At 43.1% G+C, this 24,459-nt stretch overlaps 1 protein-coding gene across 4 annotated transcripts in view; it reads left to right on the top strand.

Moving 5' to 3' along the window:
- LOC132778998 (sodium channel protein type 5 subunit alpha-like) overlaps positions 1 to 24,459 on the top strand; it is a 392,126-nt gene that overhangs the window by 115,198 nt on the left and 252,469 nt on the right. For 3 of the 4 annotated variants that reach the window (XM_060782622.2, XM_067470377.1, XM_067470379.1), the window contains exon 1: positions 20,753 to 20,837. In XM_060782622.2, coding sequence (XP_060638605.2) covers positions 20,758 to 20,837 — 80 coding nt within the window. In that variant the 5' untranslated portion in view covers positions 20,753 to 20,757. Of the gene's footprint in view, positions 1 to 5,680; positions 6,004 to 10,385; positions 10,505 to 20,747; positions 20,838 to 24,459 lie in introns of those variants that run through there. The other variant, XM_067470381.1, reaches the window with a different exon arrangement.

Genomic DNA, 24,459 nt, shown 5'->3' with positions numbered 1-24,459 from the left:
GGCATGAATTATCTGTTGTATGCATTTACCATCTTGGCATTTCTATGGATTAAACCATGTTTGTTTGCATTTGTATGCATTTTTGTTGAGTGCATTTTGGAAAGGTATGCATGGCTTTGTGCACATATTTTTCTTCCAAATGTCATGTAAGTTTCAGCCATTGTGTGGATTTCTGAATCAAGGTGTGCTTTGTTCCATCTGTAGTCTTAGGAAAGCTTCACAAGTGTTTCCTTGCTGATTGAATATATATGTATATGTGTATATATCGACACACACACACCCTGTGAATTTCTTTCCTTTTCTTTCCCTTTCCTTTAAAAATCCCAACATTTTTCAAGGCCACATCTTGGACCCGAAGCGTTGATTTTCACAAAATTTCCTGAAAGCATCTTTAAGCAGAGATTTTGATTGTTTTATGACATGTGCATCCAGCAACCTTGATGGTGGAGAGGGTTGCAGTTGAGGGATGGAGTCATTTTGCATCCCGGGATATAGACAAGTGCTTTTCTGATCACCTGCTCTTCTCACCAGGGTCAGCATAGCAGACAAAGGGAGGACTGCAGCAACTGCAGGTTTAGAGGCCATTGAATGGCAACAATGGAGTTTTGTATGAAGGGGTTACTAAGCTACTTTGATTATTACTACACTTGTGCCGTCGCACCTGGGGGCTATAACTCTTAGTGAAAGAGACATAGACATGACATCTTTCCCCTAGGGGATTGCTTCTTGCCTTCCTTTAAAGAACTGGCACTCCCAAGGACCAAAACACTGTAGATAACTCAAAATAGGTTTTATTATTCACAAAGAGTTATCCCTTTAAGGCAATAAGCTGGAAGTTTCAAAGGGGGTAAAGGAGATATGCATTACAGTCTCTGGTTGTCTTGGGTCCGAGGAAATTTCGCAGCTGAGAAGCCTTTCCTGTTCCCTCTTTTCTCTATGGCTGTGAAGGTCGGAGCAAACCAGTCCAATGGCCTATTTTGAAGGCACAGAGTCTTCCTTTTGATGCCAAAGGACCGATTTGAAGGCGCTGGGGTCTCCTCAACGTTGTCCAGGGTGATCTGGACATGAAGCATGAGTCCCAAGGGTTAAAACCTTAGAATTGGTGATGAGAGGTAACTTAATTAAGGGCTTTAGAGCCAAGTCTCTTTCTCTGATAAAAGTTTGATGGTAGAATGGAAAAGGAAAAGCTCTGCCCTCCTGCAGGAAGAGGTGGAGCCAAGCAATTGAGCTGAGGAAGCAATATAACTGGTGCAAACAACATTGATTGACAGCTATAAATAACCAATCAATCCAACTATACATTTACAAAATAAGCAAGTATGGGCATGTTATACAGTTTAAACCTTTGCACTTTAAAGTTCTACACACTGGTGGCGCCACTTGCGCCATCACAATACTACTCTGATTATGATTATTTGACTATCTGGCTTTGGATCTATGCACAATAGTCGTCTGATGTTTACACATATTGTTTTAAATTGTTGTTTAATTGCTTTTAATTGTGGTTGTTGTTTGAGCACGGAATAATGCCAGTTATGTAAGCCACCTTGAGTCCCCTTCGGGTGAGAAGGGTGGGATATAAATGGCATAAATTAATAAATACTCTGGACATATAGGATTGTGGCCAGGGATCATTAGGACCATACATTGCAACTGTTACTCAGTGCAGGATGCAATGGTAGCAAGCATGGGGAGCCTTTGAAATGGTCAAGATTTCCTAGCTTTACACCATTAAGCTTTATTGCTGGCATTGCAGAGGAGTTCATTGGTGCCTTTTGCTGGTGGAGCACTTTGGTTTTCTCGATGTTCAATGAGAGGCCAAGCTTTTCATATACTTCTGCAAAGATGTTTAAAGTGGCTTGTAGGCCTTCCTCTGAATGAGCACAGACTACATTGTCATCAGCATATTGGAGTCCTATGACATATATCGTTGTGACCTTACTTTTGGTTTGTAGTCTGCTGAGGCTAAAGAGATTGTTGTCATCTTTCAGATTTTCACACTGGTGGAAATTGCCTGTCAACATCAAATTGCTGCTTGTTGTAAGGCTGCCCCGAGTCCCCTTCAGAGTGAGAAGGGTGGGGTACAAATGTGGGAAATAACAAACTAACTAAATAAACTAGAATCATAGCTATGAATTTTTTTTCGTGTCAGAAGTGACTTGAAAAACTGGAAGTCACTTCTGGTGTGAGAGAATTGGCTGTCTACAGGGATGTTGCCCAGGGGATGCCCGAATGTGTTATCATCTTGTGGGAGGCTCCTCTCAGATTCCCACATAAGAAGCTGATGCTGACAGACGGGAGCTCTCCCTGTCTTGTGAATTCAAACCACCAAACTTCAGGTCAGCACTTCAGCCGGCACAAGAGTTTAACCCATTGCACCACTGTGGCTCTAGCTATGGAAATAGAAAGTAAGGTTGGGGCAGTAATGTATCCCCGTTGACACCTGATCCCACCTTAAATGGGTTGCTTTGGGAACCATTGCTGATCAGGACTGTTGCCATCATGGAGGAGCCGCAGGATGTTTACAAATTTAACAGGATATCTGATTTTTAAGAGGATGGTCCAAGGAGTATTACGATTCACTGTGTCAAAGGCCTTTGCAAGGCTCTACAGAGCTTAATGAACTATAAATTCTTTTTTCCAGGCTACTAAGTCAGGGAATTCAGAGTTCAGCATCATGTTAAGGAGGACTACAGGTTCACCAGTCCTGACCCACAGCATCTTTGAAAGAGGGTTATCCATGCGTTTTAATCTTCAGCAAAGGAAATCCTACCAACTCTAACAGCAGTCTTTTCTACTGTCAAATAGCTTGTACAGCTAGGATGTTTCTCTGAATGTTTATCTGAGATCTCCCCCTGAAGTGACTGTTTAATTTCTTGTGTTGTGCACGTTCCGATATTTGAAAATAACTGTCACATACTTCCCCACACAAAGGCCCTACTTTGGAGACTTTAGTCCATGTGTCATGAATCCAAGACAAACAATTTCCGATGGTTCGTACAGATCCAATACATCGGATTGTGAGTGTTTTCCTTTTTGACAAAAAGTGTTGTAATTTCCTGGTTTCTCCTGAAGAAAGAGGTTAGCCATCAAGAGATATAAAGGCAAAGTCTGAATAGAAAGATGTCATCTTGCTTTAACTCCAGGCTTGTGAGTGATTCATTACATTTTTTGTTGTACTAAAGTAGACAGTGTGGCAAAGTCCGACTAAGAAAAAAAAAGGATTATGGAAGTTGTTTTCCTCTGATGCGCCTGCGATCAATATGAAAGTAATGAGTCCATCGTAAAACCAAGTCGGAATAGGAATAATTGGTGATTGGAAAGGTTGGTTCATTCACATAAATTGAGTCAATAAATACTCCTTTTGTCATGCTGGGATTGGTTGAATCTTTGTTTGCTAACCTGTGGGTGTTTCGGAGAATAATGGCAGTGAATTGTCTTGAAGGATGGCCACACAGTAGGGGCTTCTGCAATAGGGTCCAGGAGACACAATTGTTCAGCTATCAGAGATCATTGCAAGTGTTTATGTATGAGCATGCAATTGTTTACAGGGTGATATAACCAAAAAGGGAAAGAAGAGGGCATCCCCAGACCAGGAAAACATCATCACCAGGGACCAGACGTGGGAGGAGGAAGGGGAAACCCATCTCAGGGTTTGTTTTAAGGCATCAAAATCCCTTAGCATCACTTCGTATGCTCTTTGGAGGAGGTTCTGCATTCCTCTTCATATATAGAGGGATCAGAGCCTTTAAGTTCTTGAATATGCATTAAGTCTTCCAGGTCTGGGTTGCTGTGAGTTTTCCGTGCTATATGGCCATTTTCCAGAAGCATTCTCTCTTGAAACACCTACATCCATGGCAGGCATCATCAGAAGTTGTGAGGTCTGTTGGAAACTAGGCAAGTGAAGTTTATATATCTGTTGAATGTCCAGGCTGGGAGAAAGAATTCTTGTCTTTTTGAGTTCTTTCACTTGTCTAGTTTCCAACAGACCTCACAACCTCAGAGGTTGCCTGCCATAGATGTGGGCAAAACATCAGGAGATAACGTTTCTGGAACATGGCCATACAGCCTGGAAAACTCTCGGCAACCCAGTAATTCTGGCAATGAAAGCCTTCGACAAAACATTTCAAGGTCTGGATTGTTGAAGGTTTTTTCGGGCTATATGGCCATGTTGTAGAGGCATTCTCTCCTGACATTTCACCTGCATCTATGGCAAGCATCCTCAGAGGTAGTGAGGTCTGTTGGAATTAGGAAAAAGGTTTTATATATCTGTGGAATGACCAGGGTGAGACAATGGACTCTTGTCTGCTGGAGCTAGGTGTGAATGTTTCAACTGACCACCTTGATTAGCATATAATGGCTAATCTTCCAGGTCTGTTTTCAGAGGCACTGAAGACATCCATTTTAATGGAACAGCAGAGGTTCACAGTGCTGGACTCCATCTATCACATATGTCTAATATCTTGAATACCTCCATTAAAGTTATAAGAAACATATACAGTGGAACCTCCATATTTTCAGATTTAGTTTTAGCGGATTCATACACTTGATTGATATGTTCTCACTAGGAATCTCTAGGTCCTAGTGATGCTATAGGCTGACCATTGATTCATTCTGAAGGGACTAGAGAGAGTACCTCTCTCTATATATGAGAGTACACTCTAAGTCCTGCAGTGTGACCCTATGGTCAATTTCAGGTAGAAGTTCTCTCAAGTTTTACAGAATAGCATTTTAAAATTCAGTTTACCCATTTTTGCAGAGGTCCTGCACCCCTAAGCTTTGCAAAAGTGGGCCTCCAACTGTAACTCTGTCATTGAAAACACATCCTGGTTTCTGTACCCAATTAGCATGCATAGTTGTTTTGGTTGCAGCTGATTTTTTTTAATGTAGTGGATTTTGCAAATTTTTCTGATATTTCACCTACAATATTGTGGTCTGGTCTGGGATGGAAGGAGGTCCAGGGGAGGCGACACACATGAATTATCACACTGGGTTTTTTTTTTCTTGTCAGGAGCAACTTGAGAAACTGGGTTGTTGTAGGTTTTTCAGGCTATATGGCCATGTTCTAGAGCAGTGGTTCTCACCCTGGGGTCCCCAGATGTTTCTGGCCTACAACTCCCAGAAATCCCAGCCAGTTTACCAGCTGTTAGGATTTCTGGGAGTTGAAGGCCAAAAACATCTGAGGACCCCAGGTTGAGAACCACTGTTCTAGAGAAACATGTTTCTGGTGTGAGAGAATTGGTCGTTTGCAAGGACGTTTCCCATGGGACGCCCGGATGTTTTACCATCCTATGGAAGGCTTCTCTCATGTCCTCGTATGAGAAGCTAGAGCTGACAAATGGGAGCTCAACCCACTTCGCAGATTTGAACCACTGATCTTTTGGTCAGCAGTCCTGCTACCACAAGGGTTTAACCCATTGCACCACCGAGGGCTCCTGTCAAATTGGGTGACACCAACCCTAGTGATGTCACTGGTTGAATTCATGCTAGGTTCTAGTCTGAACTTGAAATGTGTCCAGCACACTGAATCTTTCTGAGGAAGCAAGCTCAACCATCTGGATATCTGCCTTCAAGTTTGGACTAAAGCCCACCATGGATGCACCAACCCTTCCATTAATGACTTACCGTACCTTGGTTGACCTTCTGTTTTACTTACCCCCCCTTCTTTTTCTCTCCCCAGTTATTTTTTTACTATTAGGAGTAAAGGCCAGTACAAAGAAGAATCAGGATGAAAAGATGGCCAACTTCCTGTTACCACTGGGTTCCAACAGCTTCCACCGGTTCACACCCGAGTCCTTGGCTGCGATCGAGAAGCGAATCGCAGAGAAGATCGCCAGGAATGCCAAGCAGGAATATAGGGAACAGTTGGTTGAAGAGGAAAAACTGCAGCCCCAGTTTGACTTACAGGCCTGCAAGAAGCTGCCCGATCTCTACGGGTCTCCTCCATCACAGCTCATTGGCGAACCGCTGGAGGACATTGATCCTTTCTACAGTGATCACAAGGTCAAACCCATCAGCTCTGCATTTATTCTGAAAGCAGGTGGAGGGAGTTGAAGAGGAGATAGGGTGGATCTCCCTCCCTTTCCCACTGTCTTTCAGTGCAAATAATCTGTGCTTTAAAGATCTCAGAATTAGCATGAAGTTAAATTATGGGTGCTTAATGTTTTGAATTTGGATGATTTGATTTCAGGTGGTGGAGATTGCTGTGCTTTTAAAATGATGGAGGCCCATACCTTCCAATGGTCTCGATTTGGCAGAGGGAGTCCCAGTTAATCCTCTGCTACCCCATTCTTTCAGCAACTTTTGTCCAATTCCTCTTTTTTCATGCTTTTTGACTTTGTCCTTCAGTTCCTGCAAATGAAGTTCAAAGTGCAAAAGTAGTTTGCACCCCTATAACTCATCCAAAGGTAGAATCCTGCCCTCCCCAGTAAGCTCAGGCAAAAGTAAACAATAAAATAATAAAACAATATAGTGTATTGATATTCCACCCTATCTCCCCAAGGGGACTCAGGGCAGATTACAGTATACGTATACGCCAAACATTCAATGCTGATTATACCATTAACATAAACAGAGGCAAAGCCTTCCCATCCTTTCCCACCTGTGGCATCTGGGGACTGTGCTTGACTCCAGCCATGGAGTTGCTCCATCTTCCATGCTGAGGAGCTTTGTTGTCCTTAAATGCTCCCAATCCAATTGCCAACATGTCAGCATGGGCATCTTTTATTACCTCCCTGCCAAAGCAGTACCTATTCATCTACTCACATTGTTCTTTTCGAACTACTAGGTGGGCAGAAGCTGGGCTGATGGTTGGGAGCTCACTCCAACCCAATCTCCTAGCTTGTGTGTTTGTCCTCATTGTTGCTTATTTGTTCAGTCACTTCTGACTCTTTGTGACCTCATGGACCAGCCCACGCCAGAGCTCCCTGTTGTCTGTGCCACCCCCAGTTCCTTCAAAGTCAAGCCATTCACTTCAAGGATACCATCCATCCATCTTGCCCTTGGTCGGCCCCTCTTCCTTTTTTCTTCCATTTCCCCCAGCATCATTGATTTCTCTAAACTTTCCTGTCTTCTCATTATGTGGCCAAAGTGTTTGTCCTCATTGATAACTTTTGCCATTGTGATGTTGCTTGGCCACATGTATCCCAGTTTTCCTCTCTGAAGTATTGCAAAGTATGGGGAGCCTCGCACCGGTTGCAACTCGGTGTTTCACCTCACCCAGAAACTTTGACTGGTTCTGTTTTGATGGCATGCTGCCTCACTTATCCAATGCCTGAAAGCCTGCTGAAGACATTTAAAGTGCATTCATACATGGCAACTAAAAGTGAACCATGAATTGGTAACCTGAGCTTCTTTGGGGATCTTAGTTATTTCCATGTATTGGGTGAGAAGGTCTATATGGAAGAGCAACTGGGCTGCAGCTAGTCCATAAAGTGAAGATGGGATATAGAGTAGTTCCTGTTTCCCTTACAGCTAAAGTGTGCACTAGAGTTGGTGTCACCCAAGGTTCTTCTTTGAGGAGGAAAGGCCCTGTTGAAGGACAACAACAGCCAAGTTCCAATGTGTGGTTGTACCACTTTGGCTTAATCAAAGTTCTGCCCTACAGTAGGCTTTCAGTTAACTGGAATTCAAGCAACTGGATCTCAAGCAACTGGTAAAAAAAACTTAAAGAAATACAAATCTAAATTCAATAAGTGTTGACTACCATTTCATTAAAGTTCCATACTAAATTCCCAAAGTTGTTCTTACAATACAATAAATCTGAGCAACATAAGTTGACCTTGTCTTTAATTGTCTTAATGTGCTTTTAATAACTATATGTCAATATTAATACTTTGGGTTGTTGTAGGTTTTTTTGGGCTATATGGCCATGTTCTAAAGGCATTTTCTCCTGATGTTTTGCCTGCATCTATGGCAAGCATACCTCTGAGGATGCTTGCCATAGATGCAGGCAAAACGTCAGGAGAGAATGCCTTTAGACCATGGCCATATAGCCCGAAAAAACCTACAACAACCCAATGATTCCGGCCATGAAAACCTTCGACAATACAATATTAATACTGTAACTCTCAAAGAACCAGAAATGACATTTGTTCAGCATCTATCAATCCCCATGGGTGCCAGTTAACTGAGAGTCTACTGTATTTCCTTGTGGTTCTGGTTCGGTGCCTTTACTTCTCTGCCAAAACTGAGCAAAAAGCAGAAATTGTATAAGACTCTGCAACTTCCCAGTCCCATCTTTCAGAAGTTACAATGGGGAAACGTTTAACCTGCTCAGCTTCTGCTTGTCTGTTGGCTTTCAAGACAGAGCAGCCCTGAAAAAGAGAGTTATTTCGGGGTAGGTGGGAGGAGGGTTCCTGGTCCAAAAGCGAAAGGTCCTTTGTGCCATTAAAAGACACAGGAAAAGTAGGCTACCGCAAACCTCCCCGTCTTTCTCCCCACCCCACCTTTTCTTTTTTGTTCCTGAAGCAAGAATAGCCATTCACACTTGTGGATTTTGCAAAACTGAAAAATTTGGTCAGCCTGTTCCTTTAGAAGGGGGAAAAATAAGAACATTCCACTATATAAAAAGGGACGCATGCCCAGCCCATTCTTATGGAAGAAAACTCTGGTCACAATCCAGTTGGAGACTTGCATAACGAGGTACCTGCAGGTGCAACTACACAGTAAGAATCATGCAGTTTGGCACCACTTTTACCAGCATGGCTTGATGCTATGGAATCATGGAAATTGTGGTTTGAGGAGTCACCAGCATTTTTTGGCAGAGAAAGCTTCTAAAACAATGAGCTGATGGATTCCATCGCCTTGAGCCATGGCACTTAAAGTGGTGTCAAACTGCACTAATTATATAGTGTAAATGCATCTTGAGATCCCTTTCTGCAGGTCCACAACAATGAGGCCCCATCTGCAATGCAAGACAGTGCAGTTGAAACTGCATTATATAGTCACTGCAGACTCATAACACAGTTCGATGCAATTGAAACTGCATTATATGGTCAGTGTAGACTCATAATGCAAGTTAATGCACTTAAACTGCATTATATGGTCAGTGTAGACTCATAATGCAGTACAATGCAATTGAAACTGCATTATATGGTCAGTGTAGACCCATAATGCAGTACAATGCAATTGAAACTGCATTATATGGTCAGTGTAGGCTCATAATGCAGTACAATGCAGTTGAAACTGCATTATATTGTCACTGTAGACTTATAATGCAGTACAATGCAGTTGAAACTGCATTATATTGTCAGTGTAGATTCATAATGCAGCTCAAAGCAGTGGAAACTGTATTATATGCTCAGTGTAGACTCATAATGCAGTTATATGGTCAGTGTAGACCAATATTGCAGTTCAGTGCAGTGGGAACTGCATTATATGGTCAGTGTAGACTCATAATACAGTTCAATGCAGTTGAAACTGCAGTATATGGTCAGTGTAGATTCATAATGCAGTTCAGTGTAGTAGAAACTGCATTATATGGTCTGTGTAGACTCATAATGCAGTTCAATGCAGTGGAAACTGCATTATATGGTCAGTGTAGACTCATAATACAGTTCAATGCAGTGGAAACTGCAGTATATGGCCAGTGTAGACTCATAATGCAAGTCAATGCACTTAAACTGCATTATATGGTCAGTGTAGACTTATAATACAGTTCAGTGCAGTGGAAACTGCAGTATATGGTCAGTGTAGATTCATAATGCAGTTCAGTGCAGTGGAAACTGCATTATATGGTCAGTGTAGACTCATAATGCAGTTATATGGTCAGTGTAGATAATAATGCAGTTCAATGTAGTTGAACTGCATTAGATGGTCAGTGTAGACTCATAATGCAGTTATATGGTCATGGTAGACCAATAATGCAGTTCAGTGCAGTTGAAACTGCATTATATGGTCAGTGTGGACTCATAATACAGTTCAATGCAGTTAAACTGCATTATATGGTCAGTGTAGACAGAGCTTGAGACATGTTTCACTGTTCCTCTTTAGCTTGTCTGTGCTGGTTGCTCCACTTTCTGACAGCTTTACACCTGTGCTAGACCATCTTTCATTTTGTCTGGGCTTTGCTCTCCCCTTTTAGTCTTCAAGAAGTGAATTTGTATTTCTGCCTGTAAATTCTGACCATGGCTATTAGGCATCATTCCTCTTCACCCAGAAAAGAAAAGGTAAAAACCTGGACTATTGAGCGCATCCCTTTGTCTGGTTACCCTTTCACTCTCCTTTCCTTTTTGCAAAGCATATAATGCTCAGTCGTCCAGAATTCTAAAGAGGAAAGGTGATAGAGCAATAACCTATTTCCCTGGTTTCCGAAGGATCTTACGATGTGAGAGCTTTGAATGCAGACCCTGAATGTTTCTTTCACTCTCTCTTTTGTTTTCCAGACATTTATAGTACTGAACAAAGGGAAGACAATCTTTCGCTTTAGTGCCACTCCTGCCTTGTATATACTTAGTCCTTTTCATCGAATCAGAAGAGCAGCAATTAAAGTTTTGGTACATTCATATCCTTTGACTTGGATTTTTCTCCATCGCCATGTCTGCTGGGCACAAAATGATATGGGCGGCGTGAGTGTGTTCAGTGTTGCATTTATTGAAATTCACAATGAAATATTGTGTGTGTGTGTGTGTGTGTGTGTGTGTGTACAGGGGAATAATATTCCGAAAGTTAAATAATGAAGCTGAATTCTGCAATCTGTACAAACAATAGCAGTTGAGGGTTGTTGTAGGTTTTCTCGGGCTATATGGCCATTTTCTAGAGGCATTCTCTCCTGACGTTTCGCCTGCATTTATGGCAAGCATGCTCACTAACTCTGAAAATGCTTGCCATAGATGCAGGCGAAACATCAGGAGAGAATGCCTCTAGAACATGGCCATATAGCCCGAAAAAAACCTACAACAACCCAGTGATTCCAGCCATGAAAGCCTTCGACAATACATTGATACCAGTTGAATCATCTTCCTTACTTGCTGGCTATGAGATGGACCTATATACGTAAGCAGAAATATGAATGGTTATAATGAGTTGGTTAAGCCTATCTATTTCTTCCAGAATGAAATGTAGGCTTTCATAAGGGATATAACTTTCTGCAAGTTTTCATTATTGTCCCAAGCAACAAATAATTTTAAACAAAATTTCTGTGAAAAAGTGTTGGAAAAATGCTCAAGTGTCTGCACAGAAAACTATGTGCACTACCTGGTGTTTTCTATGGAAAGAAACCACATAGGAATATTGTGCAGAATAAGTCCAGAACTGGAAAAGGACCCTCTTTGTCATGATTTCCTAATACTCAAAATGCACACTTGGGACCATTTTGCAAATATTTTTTAAAATAATTTTTTTCCCATCTCACAGGTCTTGCTATGAAAAGTCCCTATAGTTTGATCCTGAAGAATGCGGGTGGATATTAGACATGTCAATTTGGGGTAAACTTTGTCCTGTTTCATGTCCCAGCTTTAATTGGGGGCTCATTTTCTGTAGGCCTCCTACAATTGGAAGGGTTGTTTTTGGTTCTTTCATTTTGGGGCCTGAAAATTGGACCGTTCTGGGGGGAGGGCTTCCTACCCAATGGCTCCCCTTCCTGGTGTGTGTTCTTTTTACCTGTGTCTTGCTGTTTCTACTCGAGAGGAAGAGGCGCTCAGCTGTAGGCACTGGCAGGTGTGTGCGCTTTCCAGGCCTGCCTGCACACCCCGCCACACACGCACTCCCCTTGCAGCCAAGTGCTTCTTCTTATAGAGTAAGAGGCGCTCAGCTGCAAGGATGCTCTGGGCCTGCTTGCATTCCCTACCACAAACACCCTGCTACAGAATGTGTGTGTGCGTGTGAGTGTGTGTGTGGTGGGGTGTGCAGGTGGGTCCAGAGCACACCTGCAGCCAAGCTCCGGGCCTGCCTGCCTGCATGCCCCACCAAACATGCACTCTCTTTCCAAGGTAAGGAAGCAAGTTCGGATGCAGGCTTGCGTGTTGACAGGGGTGGCTCAACCCATTACGCAAAGTAAGTGTTTGCAGTATAGGTGATATTGCCCAGGGGCGCTCTTGAGGCGCTCTTGGGAGAAAATAGACCTTGACATATGCGAGTTGTAGTTACTGGGATGTATAGTTCATCTACAATCAAAGAGCATTCTGAACTCCACCAATGATGGAATTGAACCAAATATGGCACACAGAACTCCCACGACGAACAGTGATTGGTTGGGGGGGGGGGTGTGCCAAAATACTGTTTGCTTACAATTGAAAATTACCTAGGGTCTCCTCTGCGTGTCGAGCAGATTTTCATGTGGGGAGGGGGCTTCCCGTTTCGTGCTTCAGAAGAAACAGAAGGCATGAAAGAAATGGTAGAAATGGTAGGAATGAATTTCACTCACATGTCTAGTGAATACATTGAGCTATATATTTGAGCTATATCTTTATTTTAAATCAAAATATTCACTTGCAGTAGAAGCAGGTATTTTGTACAGCAAATAGGTCTACCTCAGCCTACCTCTCCGCTAAACACTTTGGATTTATAACTATGGTGGGCCCTCCTTTCTTCTAGGAGGTAGGGACATGTTATACTGCAAAATTGAAACAATCATAGATTAAAAAACACTATTTTTGAAAGAGAGAAGTCTAGGTTCTCCTTCTTCTAGAGTTGCCTTGGAAGACCTAGAGATTTCTTGTATTCTCACCATGAATTTCTGGGTCCTCTAGCATAACTTCATGGTCAACTTCTCCTGGCATTTTGGATAAGGGATATTTAACGTAGAGTCACAGATCTTAGATGACCTGCTGCAAATGCCCTAGGGAGCTTTTCCAAAGAGTTCCCTTTCTGTCTTCTCCCTAGTCCTGTTGTAAAGTGTGAGTGGCCTATTTTAGTTCTGCCCAAGTTCTCCTTGACCTCAGAATGATCCCTGTCTGTCAGCTCCTTCCTTGCATCAAGTTCGTTTCAAGATCCGGCTAAGGGCTCTTTAGCTTTTGGGCAGGCAGTTTGTTAATGGAGGCGAAGCTTTTCCAAGTCACTTTCCTTTACCTTCAGCAACTGCTCCTTCTGAGCAGAGGAATGTCAAATTCTCCTTGGTTTGGAGAGCCTTGTGCAAGCAGTATCCCAGGGTGAAGATGCACATAGAGAACATATCTTCTTAAAAGGAGGGTCAAGAGCTGGTCTAGACGTTCTCTATTTGATAAATTTCCAGCATTCCCATCTAGCAGCAGGTTGCGCCAATGTCAGTGGGTGCAACATCCACATGTTGTGCTTTGAGCATTGGACAAGGACTCTGGAGAACAGGGCTTATATCCCTGTTCAGCTATGGAAACCCACTGGATGATCTTGGGCAAGTCACGCTCTCTCAGCCTTAGAGGAAGGCAAGTGAAAGTCCTCTCTGAAACCACTGTTAGTGGATAGTGAATACTGTGTGTTAGTCCAAACTTTAGAGGTGCTATCTAGGGGTGCATCTACACTGCGTAATCAAAGCAGTTTGACACCACTTTATTTGTGGAATCATGGGATTTGTAGTTCAGTGAGGCACCAGCACTCTTTGTCAGAGAAGACTAAAGAGTTTGTGAATCTACAGCTCTGAGGATCCCATAGCATTGAGCCACAGCAGTTAAAGTGGTGCCAAACTGTATTAATTCTGAAGTGTAGATGGACCCAAATATGTGCCTACTTTGTAAAACAGAGTTCTGTGCACCTTTAAAGTTCAGACTGAAACACACAGTGGATTTACTACTCCAGTGGTTTAGAATTATCTACCAGCTTTGTTTTATTTCTCCCTGCAAAAAAGAAATCCAATAGAAATGGATACAAAGATCCAGAATATTTTGCCCAGACTAAGACATATACACAGTCTTAGCCAAAAGAAAACGTGGCTGCCTGATTTTATTTATTGAGTTTGCCCTTTGCTCTGTTCTGTTGGGGTCAGTTTTCTCTCTCCCAACTCCATTCATGGGCCGCAAGACAAGCACACCTCATGACATTTCCTGTGAGTCCTGGAGGGCGTTGCTTTTGGCTCGGTGGAGGCTGTCAATGCAATCAGATTCAGACCGTAAGGCAAGGCAAATGTCATTCTTTATCCAGATCTGAAGGCCTTCCGTTTGCAATCTCTCCTACTGCCTAACTATATTCTGGAGAGAATTCACTCTGCTTTTGCATGAGAGGTTCTCCCTGTGTGCTTGAAAAGTGAAGATTGGTTTTAGCCAGGCTTGAACGTACTCTATAAACTCATGTATAAGTCTAGAAATTCCAGTTAAAATTCAGCCCTCAAAATGTGGGCTGATGCACCCACAGATCAATGTGAATTCTACTATACTCCAACTATTCTTTTTTTGAAAAGGAACCATATTTTTCTGTGAGCAGAGTGGCAAGAAGGCCATTCTTAGTCTATCCTGAATGATGATGATCCTTTTAGAGATCCTAAAAGAAGCACCAAACCTCTCTGATGTGGTGCCACTTCTGGCCTTTTTGAGGAAATAATGGTATTGGCATCTGAGATGACATTGGTACTTTCCTTTCTCTGCAAATTATCCTAAACTTTTCCAAGGGTCATACCAAAACCCATCACCTTGGTCCCCAAATGTGACCTAGATTTAAACATGAGTTTCCATCTGACCCCTGAGATGACATTGTTGCTTTTCCCTCTCCACAGAGTTACCCACAGAGTCTTATCAAGTAACATATCCACGGGGCATAATGTTGGCCCCCAAACCTGCCCTAGACTTATACATGAGTTTGGCTTATACATGAGAATATAACAGTAGTTGCTCCGTTCAGCTGGAAAACTCAAGTACTTAGAGGAGCATGTGTTTGTCCAGGAGAAGCTTAGCTACCCAACTCCGTACCCAACCCGAACGGGAATATATATGCACAGATCTGTATGCAAAAGCACAGGCCTTATAACTCTAATTCAGCAAAGTGCTTGCATTATGGGTTGCTTTTTAAACAGATTATTAAAATGCATGTCACTCATGACTCAGCAAAGCATGTGTTTTGCTTCCGTTTGCCTTTGATGCCTTACCAAAAAGGAGGGAGTGTATACGAGATAAATGTGCATTTAATGAATTCGCCTTGTGTTTCAAGAAACATAGAAATCTGGAGCTTGGAGCTGGGTTTTGTGTCATGTGCTCTATTTAGGCCAACAGCAACAAATCACAAACAAAACCATTTTTTACAGCCTGTTTTAATTACTGATTGAACCAACAAGCTCTGTATTTACCATGAATGAACATGGGAGACCCCAGAAGCTGTCGAACTACAATTATTATTAATTGCCCAAAACATGGAGAATTTACTTGTTTGGACCCCAACTGTCAGAATGCTAGAGCTGGTGTGGCTAATGGTCATGTTGGTTGGGGATTCTGTGAGTCTTAGTCTAAATAACTAACTTCAGCAAGCTCCATCCCTGTTGGTCCTCCCCTGGGACTCTATGATAACATGTGTGTTTCATGTTTACACTGCTAGTATTATCTCACATGAATCCATGGGTTGTACTGTCTCTACTCACACTAAATGCATCCATGGTGGCAGGGCCTGAAGAAAGGGAGGCTGGCATGCTCAAGGAAAGCCCAGAAGTAATCTCAGAGCCCCTGTCTTCTCTGTTAGGAAATTCTTTACAATTCTGACAGTAGATCTTCCATTTCAGATAGGAAGATGGAAAGAGAAACTAGGGTCATATCAACACTGACCTGTTATCACAAAGGTGGCCGGTGTGTGTTTGTGTGTGTAGGGGGGGGGATTAGCTCTATAGTGGGTGCATGACACATGAAGCTGATTTTGAGTTAACATGGCCCTTTTTTCATATCAGGAGCGACTTGAGAAAATGCAAGTCACTTCTGGTGTGAGAGAATTGGCCATCTACAACGTTGCCCAGGGGACGCCCGGATGTTTTATCATCCTGTGAGAGGCTTCTTTCATGCCTCTTCTTTCAATACTGGCACAAGTATTTAACCTATTGCACCACTGGGGGCTCCTATGTAACCTTAATCACATTAACAAAAGTTCCAGGTGGCTCTGAATTCTCCCTAAGCAAACCACGACATCTGGCACAACATGGCTAGTGTTGGTAACTTGTCACCTGATGTTGCTACAGTGAGAATGGGAGAGGGACACTAACAATGGTCATCTGGTGGTATCAAATTGGGCTAAGTGCCACAAGACAGTTGGGACTCTCTCTCATTTCAGCAATTTCTGAGGAGCTGGTGGTCAAAATCATCTCAGGGCCAATCTGGAAATTGACACTCTGGATTGGCCCTGAGGGTCAGTGTAGATCTGCCCTAGATCCCATGGACCAATGAATTTGCTATCCAAATCTAGAAAGGTTATAGACTGGGGTGAAGAACAGGAAACTGATGGGGAGCCAAATACCCACATTTAAAGTTCTCCAAAGTCCAGATGAATGCCCTTTTATGTCACCTGTGACACATCCCTGATCTTATAGGCACATAATTGAAGCATTAGATGGAGCTTTTCAACCTGGTACTTCTTCCAGAAACCAGGTTTCACACCTCTTTCCATGATGGGGAGGGAGCATGGAGGAAAGCAACTTTTTGTGAAGCTCTCCAGATCCTCCTAGTAGAACCAGTTGAGAAGACTTCATTTTGCTTGCCTGCCATTTCTTCTTTCCAAGCATGGGGAGAGAGATGAGATAGTACTTAAATGTCAATTGATTTGGAGTATATTTGCATAATGCAGTTACAGCAGTGTGATACTGTTCCCTCCAACAGATTCCTGGGATCTGTGGTATCATGTGGTCCATAGAGTTCTCTGCTCCTCTGATATGAGCCTAGAATAATGCTGTAGTTCAGGAGAGTAGATTAGATAGAATTAGGGATGGAATGGAAATATGTCAATTTCCCAACTGGGATTAAATGGAGTTCCCTGCCCTGTGAGAACCTTAATTCCCATGTTGACATCCTATGGAATCCTGGGATCTGTAGTTCAACAAGGACCCCTGTATAAAATCCACATTGAACTGGATTATATGGCAGTGTGGACTCAGATAATCCAGTTCAAAGCAGGTATTGTGGATTATCTGCCTTCATATTCTGGGTTATATGGCAGTGTGGAAGGGCCCAAGGTCTCCGATTGAGAATGCTAAATTTCCTTCCCGAAACCCCAAAATCTATTGTTCCATAGGACTGAAAAATGGCAGTTAAAGTGGTATTGGGGTGCATGAATGTGCTTATGATGATGATTGGGATGATGATGGTGATGATAATAATCCTAAAAACTACTACTACTTATAATAATTCGTACTCAACTTTCCTCGAGGTTTGAGGCAGAGTACAACAAAGATTAAGCACATAGATAAAACCATAAAACCATTAATTGAAAGACACAGATATACAATTAAAACATTCATATCAGTAAAATGCTAATTTAAATGCATATTTAAAACCGAATGTTTGGAAAATGTGTCCACGTGGGGGAAATCATTGAAATTAAGAGATTTGCTCACGACTGGAGAGAAAACTCAAAGAAGGTGGATATATAACTCTAATTACTTAACCCCATTATCGAGATTTATGTTCATCAAACAACAACAGCAGAAAATGAGGCTCAGCACTTGCTCTTCTCCGTACCCATTCGGTCGGAACAATCGGTCCCAGTTGTGGGATATGTTTTTGGATAACTCCTTAAATTTGCCCTCTGGAGTCCAATTATTAGTTTCTAAGTTTTCAGGTGGGAATAACTAGGCTAGTTAGCAACGGCGCTGAGTTTTGATGGTGCACGTGGGGCCGAAGCAGCAATCCATCCTGTTTTAAGGATCACATTTGGGCTGTTTTGATGACTAGTCTGGAAGGGATGCTTCTCAGATGGATCGTGGATCTTTCTTCTGGGGCCAAACTTTAATGTTCAAAGGGACACTTTTTTTAAAAAAATGTCCAAAATGTTGTTTCCTTGCTGCAAGAATAATTAAGCAGGATGCCAGAGCTGTAAATATTTTTGAGCTTCTTGTGACCTAGTGCTGCATGGAGAACTCCAGAAAGATGTCCAAGTGTGTATCCACACTGTAGAATTCATGCAATTTGATACCACTTTAACTGCCATGGTTCAATGCTATGGAATCCTGTGATGTATAGTTTAGTGAGGTACCAGCACTCTTTCACAGAGAAAACCAAAGATCTTGAAAAGCTACAGCTCCCAGGCTTCCACATCATTAAAAGGTAAAGGAACGTAACCTCCACGATAAATGAGGAAACACTGTACTTTTAAAGAAGTCTACTTTATTTTTGGTCTCTTGAGAGCAAAACAAATATGTTTTAAGGGAGAGTAGATGTTTTTTGGGCAACTTCTGAAACTCTGCTAAATCTGTGTTTTTTGTGCATTGGCATATCTTTGTCCCTAACAGTTCAAAGAGATATCTAGGTATATCATATCAGTTGAACAGCTGAGAAACCGCTAAGAAGGTCGATTCAAGCAAGTTTTAAATTAGGTTGTTGTAGGTTTTCCGGGCTATATGGCCATGTTCTAAAGGCATTTTCTCCTGACGTTTCGCCTGCATCTATGGCAAGCATCCTCACCTCTGAGGATGCTTGCCATAGATGCAGGCGAAACGTCAGGAGAAAATGCCTCTAGGACATGGCCATATAGCCCGGAAAAACCTACAACAACCCAGTGATTCCGGCCATGAAAGCCTTCGACAAGTTTTAAATTCTTCACAGGAAAATTTCTGGTTTTCCCAAATGGTTATGAATGCCTTTCCAAAAGGTTATGATCTCTAACAAGATCATGCCTTTCCTGCGACCAGTGCTTTTCCAAAAGGTTATGGAGATTCACATTTTACAAAAGTCCCATCCCTGTTCCTCCCATTGTCTAAACTTATTCACTCTTTGGAGTAGAATCTTGTCATTTTTACTTACATTAATCCCTACATGAACTGATGGTCAAATATAAGTCTTTCTACAACAAATTGGCATTTATCTTAACACTCATTAATATGTACAGTATACTTAGAACATATGAAAAATTGATACTGAATCTAAGCAATACGTTATTTCTTCTTAGGCAATCCCTCATACTCCAAGGCTGATTGTCCTCCAACTGTAGTGTCCTCTAAGGTGGGTCTGTAGGTGGCTGTGGAGCCCTATTCTTGATCCACTGAAGCCGAAGTTTTCCATACCTGAGCTATACATGCATTCATGTCAAAAAGAAAAACAGCATTCTTTTAACAAATCTTTTTGTGCCTTGAATTCTGGCTTTGTTCAGAATTTTCTCTTTCCATTGGTTCCCATAAACGACTTTCTTCTCTCTCTTTTTCTTTTTTTGCTGAATTTGTACCCTTGCACCTGTGTTCCCATTCTACGTGGGCCCTTTTCAAAGCGTATTTTAAGAGGAGCTAAACTTGGCGACTTCACAATCTCCTCTCTTTGGATTCCTCCTTTCCTTCTGTTTAATATGAACCACTTTTAGGACGTTCTATCAATTGTACCCGAGGGGGTAAGGGGTGTGTGTGTAATTTTTTTCATACAATATTATTTTAGGAAAAATAATCACTGAGCTTAGTATGTTACTTTTAAAGTAAGCATGTGCAAACTTTCTAACTTGGGGGCCGCATGGTTGGCCAAAGTGGGGTGGGTGGGCCAGTAGGGAGGGGGTTGTCCCTGCCCTTTCCTCCCCTTCCTCTTCTCTTTTGCAGGCAGAAAGTAAAGGAAAGAAGGAAACATTTGGAACCCAAAAGGGTTGGCCTTGGTCAGGATGAGATGGTGGACGGGAGAGAAAAAGTGTATTAATTAGACCCCATATTGCCTACTCCTGATATAGAATCCTAGAGCTGGAAGAGACCCCTAAGGGCCATCTAGCCCAACCCCCTGCCATGCAAGAAGGCACAACCAAACCACTCCTGATAGACAACATCTGCAGAAAAGCCTCCAGAGAAGGACAATCCACTACGCTCTGAGACAGCCTATGCCACTCTCCAGGAAGTTCTTTCTAAAAAAATTTCAGTCGAATCTCTTTCCCTGCCATTTGAACCCATTTTTCTCTTGTGCCCTGGTCTCCAGAGCAGACAAAAGCCAGCTTCCCCTCGCCCTCCTCCTCCTCAATAGAACATCCTTTTAAATCTTGAAACATGGTTCTCATGCTCCTTCTCACCCGTCTCTTCTCCCAGATAAACATCCCCAGGAAGAAAGGAGGAAGGAAAAAGAGAAAGAAGGGAGGGAGGGGAGGAGGGAGGAAAGAGAGAAGGAAGGAAAAGCAAAAGGGAAGGCAGGAAGGAGGGAAGGAAGGATACAATGGTTGTCTATGTTTTTGGTTTTATTTCACTGTAATATGAGCTTGGCCCCATGTAAGCCACTCCGAGTCCCCACTGGGGAGATGGTGGCGGGGTATAAATAAAGATGATGATGATGATGATGATGATGATGATGATGATTAGAAGGGAAGGAAGGAGGGAGGGAGAAAGAGGGAGGTAAGGAAGAATGGGAGGGAGGGAAGGAGGAAGGAAAGAGAGAAGGAAGGAAGGATAGGATGGTGAGAGGGCCTGAGAAAAGAGCCCAAGCTGCCACATTCAGTCTCTGGGCCTGAGTTTTCCCATAACTGTTTTAAAGCTAAGAGAAGCCATCCTTTGTTGTGCCTAGTTTAACACAGCAGCTGCACAATTTCTCTATTTGTGGTATTATTTTGTTGTGATTTTAGAATTATTGTTTACTGATGCTACAGGTTTCTTTTTATTTCCACTCAAAACAAGAAAGAATTGTGTGATGTTGTTACAGTTCAAAGATGTATTTCTTTTTAAAAATTCTTTTGAAATTCTTTCCTTAACTCATTTTCCCCACATTATTCAGTATGTTTATTATGTGCACTATTTTAACCAACTGTGTGTTCATGTCATGGTCAGAACTTCCTCCTTGGAATAAGTACATCGAGTAAGTATCTTTGTTGCTCTTTTCTCTTTCTTTGTGTCTCTAGTCCAGTGTTTCTCAACCTTTCTAAGGCTGCAACCCCTTAATACAGTTCATCATGTAGTGGTGACCCCCGACCATAACATTCTTTTCTTTGCTATTTCATAACTGTCATGTTGCTACTGTTATGAATCATAATGTAAATAATCTGATATGTAGGATGTATTTTCATTCACTGGACCAAATTTGGCACAAATCCCCAATATGACCAAATTTGAATACTGGTGGGTTTTGGGTGTGTGTGTGTGTGTGTGATTTTATCATTTGGAAGTTGTAATTGCAGGGATTTATAGTTCACATGCAACTAAAGAGCATTCTGAACACCACCAATGATAGAATTGGGCCAAACTTCCCACACAGAACCTCCATGACCAACAAAAAATACTGTGTTTTCTGATGCTCTTTGGCAACCCCTCTGACACCCCTCATGAACCCTCCCCAGGGGTTCCAACCCCCAGTTTGAGAAACGCTGCTCTAGACTCTGTCTAAATGGAACATATTTGGTGAGATTGAATACATTTATTGACATGTGTGCTACCTCCTTTGTATGCATTTATCACAATGTTGTGTGTGTGCTTTTATCATAAATGTAAGAGTCACCTGCAAATTAAACAACAAAATTTCTCATATCTATTTGAACTCCCACCATGAAATAAAGAGTCAGACACAAGAACATGGATCTAAAGGGCCATTTTCTGACCTATTTATTGAAAGAATTTGCAGTAATCTGTAGAGGGAAAATCTGTAAAAATGCAACATATAACTCATGGCTTAATGGCCACCTAGTGAGCCTAGTCCCTGGGCCAGGTGTCACTTCCTCTGACCACCTCCAAGGACAAGCGTGCACCAAGGATCCCGAGGGCCAAGCAAAATTCTTTGTCTGCACCTCTCGGCCGATCATAGTTGGAAGGCCATCATGAGGGCGCTCCCTCCCAAACCTCAGAGTTTTTCAAGAGTGAGAACCCTCAATCCAGCCCCAAGGGTAGCTCCCATTTTATGAAAACTTCTGGGGACTTTTGTGGGAGTCCACCCTTCACCCCCTAAGGCGGGGGTGCCACGGTGCCTACCATAACCATTTCACCTTTAACATGCCATGGAAACTTATTAATACTCAAGGAAACCTATTTAAATGACACCACCCAAAAGCCAATTACCACACCCATCTGAAACAGTATGAGGTAGGCGAAAAAACCCCCAATGCAAACTTGGGGGGAAAAAATTCCTACCCGGCCCATGTGCGACCAGTCTATACTCACACTGTCCATAGGGAGGGAGGGTGGGTCACGCCGTCCAAAGGAAACTGAAAGAAGAACAGAGCAGCCTCACCCAACTTTCTGCTCCGCCCCCTCACATGCATGGGCCAGCAACCACCTGGCCCAAACCAAGTCTGCCTCCTTCATGGGGTAATTCAAAATGCCCTCCCGCATCCTAAGCTTTGCTTGGCTGCGGGTGGGGCTTGAACTCCCACCATGAAATAAAGAGTCAGACACAAGAACATGGATCTAAAGGGCCATTTTCTGACCTATTTATTGAAAGAATTTGCAGTAATCTGTAGAGGGAAAATCTGTAAAAATGCAACATATAACTCATGGCTTAATGGCCACCTAGTGAGCCTAGTCCCTGGGCCAGGTGTCACTTCCTCTGACCACCTCCAAGGACAAGCGTGCACCAAGGATCCCGAGGGCCAAGCAAAATTCTTTGTCTGCACCTCTCGGCCGATCATAGTTGGAAGGCCATCATGAGGGCGCTCCCTCCCAAACCTCAGAGTTTTTCAAGAGTGAGAACCCTCAATCCAGCCCCAAGGGTAGCTCCCATTTTATGAAAACTTCTGGGGACTTTTGTGGGAGTCCACCCTTCACCCCCTAAGGCGGGGGTGCCACGGTGCCTACCAAAACCATTTCACCTTTAACATGCCACAAAAAGGGACAGGCGTCTGGCTAGTCCCTTTTCCCCACTAGGCTGGCCAACATCTCTTTTATTCCCTCTTTCAAATCACTCACAAACAAAACATTCCCCTCATCTGAGAGGTGCACTCCATCGGGCCTGAACAACTCCGGCCGTTTGAACATAATTTCTCGGTGCAGGACTAAACAGCCCCCAATCTGCCCCATGGCAGTTTCCACTTCTCGATTGACCTTCCTTCTGGCCAAATCGAGTTCCTTGGGATCACAATCCCTTGGCCACCGCAATCATGGCAACAGTGCCAACCATGCAATCCGAACTCCAGGCCACCGTTGCCTGATGAGATTGCAATCTTTCTGGGCTTGATGAACACAATTTCTCGGTGCAGGACTAAACAGCCCGATCCACCTCATGGCAGTTTTCATTTCCCAATTGACCTTCCCCCTGGCCAAATCGAGTTTCTTGGGATCACAATCCCTTGGCCACTGCAATCGTGGCAACAGTGCCAACCCTGTAATCAGAACTCCAAGCCACCGTTGCCTGATGAGATTGCAATCTTTCTGGGCTTGATGGACACAATTTCTTGGTGCAGGACTAACCAGCCCCCAATCTGCCCCATGGCAGTTTCCACTTCTCAATTGACCTTCCTTCTGGCCAAATCGAGTTTCTTGGGATCGCAATCCCTTGGCCACTGCAATCATGGCAACAGTGCCAACCATGCAATCCGAACTCCAGGCCACCGCTGCCTGATGAGATTGCAATCTTTCTGGGCTTGATGAACACAATTTCTCGGTGCAGGACTAAACAGCCCCTGATCCACCCCATGGCAGTTTTCATTTCCCAATTGACATTCCCCTGGCCAAATCGAGTTTCTTGGGATCACAATCCCTTGGCCACTGCAATCGTGGCAACAGTGCCAATCCTGCAATCAGAACTCCAAGCCACCGTTGCCTGATGAGATTGCAATCTTTCTGGGCTTGATGGACACAATTTCTCGGTGCAGGACTAAACAGCCCCCAATCCACCCCATGGCAGTTTTCATTTCCCCTTGACCTTCCCCCTGGCCAAATCAAGTTTCTTGGAATCACAAACCCTTGGCCACTGCAATCATGGCAATAGTGTCGACCATGTAATCAGAACTCCAAGCCCCATTGCCTAATGAGATTGCAATCTTTCTGGGCTTGATGGACACAATTTCTCGGTGGAGGACTAAACAGCCCCCAATCCACCCCATGGCAGTTTTCATTTCCTAATTGACCTTCCCCCTGGCCAAATCAAGTTTATTGGGATCACAATCCCCTGTCCACTGCAATCGTGGCAACAGTGTCGACCATGTAATCAGAACTCCAAGCCACCATTGCCTGATGAGATTGCAATCTTTCTGGGCTTGATGGACACAATTTCTCGGTGGAGGACTAAACAGCCCCCAATCCACCCCATGGCAGTTTTCATTTCCTAATTGACCTTCCCCCTGGCCAAATCAAGTTTATTGGGATCACAATCCCCTGTCCACTGCAATCGTGGCAACAGTGTCGACCATGTAATCAGAACTCCAAGCCACCATTGCCTGATGAGATTGCAATCTTTCTGGGCTTGATGGACACAATTTCTCGGTGGAGGACTAAACAGCCCCCAATCCACCCCATGGCAGTTTTCATTTCCTAATTGACCTTCCCCCTGGCCA

This window comes from Anolis sagrei, chromosome 6 (genome assembly GCF_037176765.1).
Source record: "Anolis sagrei isolate rAnoSag1 chromosome 6, rAnoSag1.mat, whole genome shotgun sequence".
Taxonomy (NCBI): domain Eukaryota; kingdom Metazoa; phylum Chordata; class Lepidosauria; order Squamata; family Dactyloidae; genus Anolis; species Anolis sagrei.
The sequence above is the reverse complement of the archived record's forward strand: the minus strand, read 5'-3'. Positions and strand labels throughout refer to the sequence as shown.